The 2,420-nt window shown below is 50.5% G+C and overlaps 1 protein-coding gene across 1 annotated transcript; it reads right to left on the bottom strand.

Annotated features, from left to right (window-relative positions):
• Positions 1-223: 223 nt before the first annotated feature.
• On the bottom strand, positions 224-2,195 carry LOC306651395 (la-related protein 6-like). Its single transcript, XM_079123967.1, is given in 4 exon segments — positions 224-1,587; positions 1,590-1,773; positions 1,775-2,108; positions 2,110-2,195. Coding segments are annotated over 4 exon segments (1,422 nt in total). The 5' UTR covers positions 2,181-2,195; the 3' UTR covers positions 224-754.
• Positions 2,196-2,420: the final 225 nt, after the last annotated feature.

Below are 2,420 nucleotides of genomic sequence, written 5' to 3'. Positions count from 1 at the left end.
ATTCCCATCCCCTTCCCTTCCCTTCATTCCCCTTTGTCTAATCAAATGAACTAATATTCTTTCCTTCCCACCCTCTTATTGTGAGTTAGCATCCTCATATCAGATAGAACATTTGGCCTTTGATTGTAGGGGATTGACTTATTTCACTTACTATGATAGTCTCCAGTTCCATTCATTTACTGACAAATACCATAATTTCATACTTCTTTTTTTTTTTCAGCACTCCCAGTGGGTATTTTATTATTTATTCACTTGACAGGAAACATACATTTGGTCCTATAAGACACCATGCTATAAGCTTATCTATTTGCCATTAAAAAACAAAACTCACCTTGGCTCTTAGGAAGCCCTAGCATGGTCAACCAAGGACAGCTCAATCACTGCAGGGAAACAAACAGTCCCCAAATGGGACCTGCTGCCAGACATTCTCCAGGGACCCTCTGTCCCACAGCCCCTTCAGAGCCATCTCTCTCTCTCTCTCACACACACACACACACACACACACATACTGGGCATCATCAAAATAAAACAATGGCCATTCTGGGACAAATGGGTGTTCTGAACTAGAAGATGATCTCAAAGCCATGGGTACCAAATAATGTATATGCCTTACAAATATATAAATTAAGGGGTCTACATGTATACAAAAACTTGCAAAGAGGATTGAATTCCATTCTATGTCATGCCAGGTATTTGTCAGAACCTTGAAAACAAAGGTGTTTTCACTGGAGCTGGTATTAAAAATAGAAGACATTTATACACAGGCCCTGCTCCTCTCATGTCCACCATGAAATCCTCTCGTGTTGTCAGGGCCCCGGGGCAGCCTCAGCACCCCTACAGGTAACCCATCTGCAGTCTGCATCTTCCGTGACAGCAGGGGACTTGCCCCCGGACTTTTTTCCTGTGTCCCCATCTCTGCTTGACAGCGCATCCGAACCCAGGGGCTGCCAGAGGGTGTGATGCTACTGTCAGACGAGTAATCCATGCACTTGTGGAAGATCTCAGGACTCGTGCTGGAGTTCAGTCTACCTTCCTCAGCCAGTGGAGATTTTCTGGAAACACCTTTACGTTGGGCCAAGGGGCTGCTCCAAGGACTTGAGCACGGGGAGGCGTTTGGGCTCAGAAAGAGATTCTGGTGGCCAGAAGGGCTGAGCTTGTTGGTGACCACATGCCGTCGGCCAGCCATAGGAGATGTGGGATTGCTCTCGGGGTCAGAGGAGCTATTGGCAGAAGACTCGTCCCCCATGTATTGAAGCTCCTCAACCCTTTTGTTCAGGGACCTGTTGAGGTGAATGCTTGCAGGGGGCTCCTCATCATGGTTCTTATCTTTGGAAGGCTTCTTTTTGGGTGGTTTCATACCAATCAGGACAGCTTTCATGTTTTCTTTCCCCTGAGATTCTGTGAGCATAAACTCGTGGGCTTTGATGGTTGCTTCCACCTCCTCAAACTCCACAATGGCACACTCTTGGGTCCCCACCTGGCTGTACCGGCTGCTGATCCTCCGGATATCAAGGGGCAGCTCTCTTCCAGGTTTGAGGATTCTCACTGATGAGATGATTCCAAAAGTCCCAAAGAGCTTGAGAAGGTTTCCATAACCTTCTCCTGAACCCTTCCATTCTTCTGGGGGGTGGCCAGAGCCCACAGCTTGGGGGACAAGTGTAGATCATAGACCAGGAGCATCTTGCTGAGAAGGTTCTCGTTTGGAAACAGTGGGACGGGGGTGGTCCTCCTCACCTTCCGATGGTCCTCATTCAACTCAAGGGTCACTGAGTGACTTCAAGGCATGTGCTGTGGTTCTCCAGTCCTGTGTAAGGTGCTTCACCTTCTTGAAGGAGGTGAGCAGCTTGACGCTCACATAGCCCAGCTTGTTCCTCCTCACGTGCTTCAGCAGGAAGGCATCCTTCTCCAGGTTTTCGTCAGAAAAGTAGAATTCGATCTGATCCACCAGCTTCTTGATGAGGTCCTCATCCGGGGGCTTCCACTCCTGCTCCAGGTCCTCATGTTCGTTCTCGCCCCCATTTGTAGTGGTGCCACTGTGCCCGCGGCTCGGCTCCTCCTCGCTCTCACTGCCCCAGCCTGGGCTGAGGTACCGAGACGAGTCCCCAGCGCTCCGCGTCTCCGACACGGATCTGCACAGTCGTCTCTGGTCCGGGCAGAGCCTCCTCGCCGGGCTGGGCCATGGCTTGCGGGCGCGCGGGTACTGCAACACCGCCCGGGTCTCCGCGCCGCAAGGCCCAGCCAGCAGGGTGGCGGCAACTGCGACTACCCGGCCCGGGCGGCGCGAGTGCGGCCACTGCTCGGCCCAGGGGAGGGACCAGGGGTCCAATTTCATATTTCTTTATGGATGAGTAATATATATATATATATATATATATATATATATCTCACATTTTTTAATCCATTCTCCTTTGAAGGGCACC

Source organism: Sciurus vulgaris (genome assembly GCF_902686455.1).
Source record: "Sciurus vulgaris genome assembly, chromosome: X".
In the NCBI taxonomy this organism is placed as follows: domain Eukaryota; kingdom Metazoa; phylum Chordata; class Mammalia; order Rodentia; family Sciuridae; genus Sciurus; species Sciurus vulgaris.
This window is presented reverse-complemented; position numbering and strand designations above follow the sequence as displayed.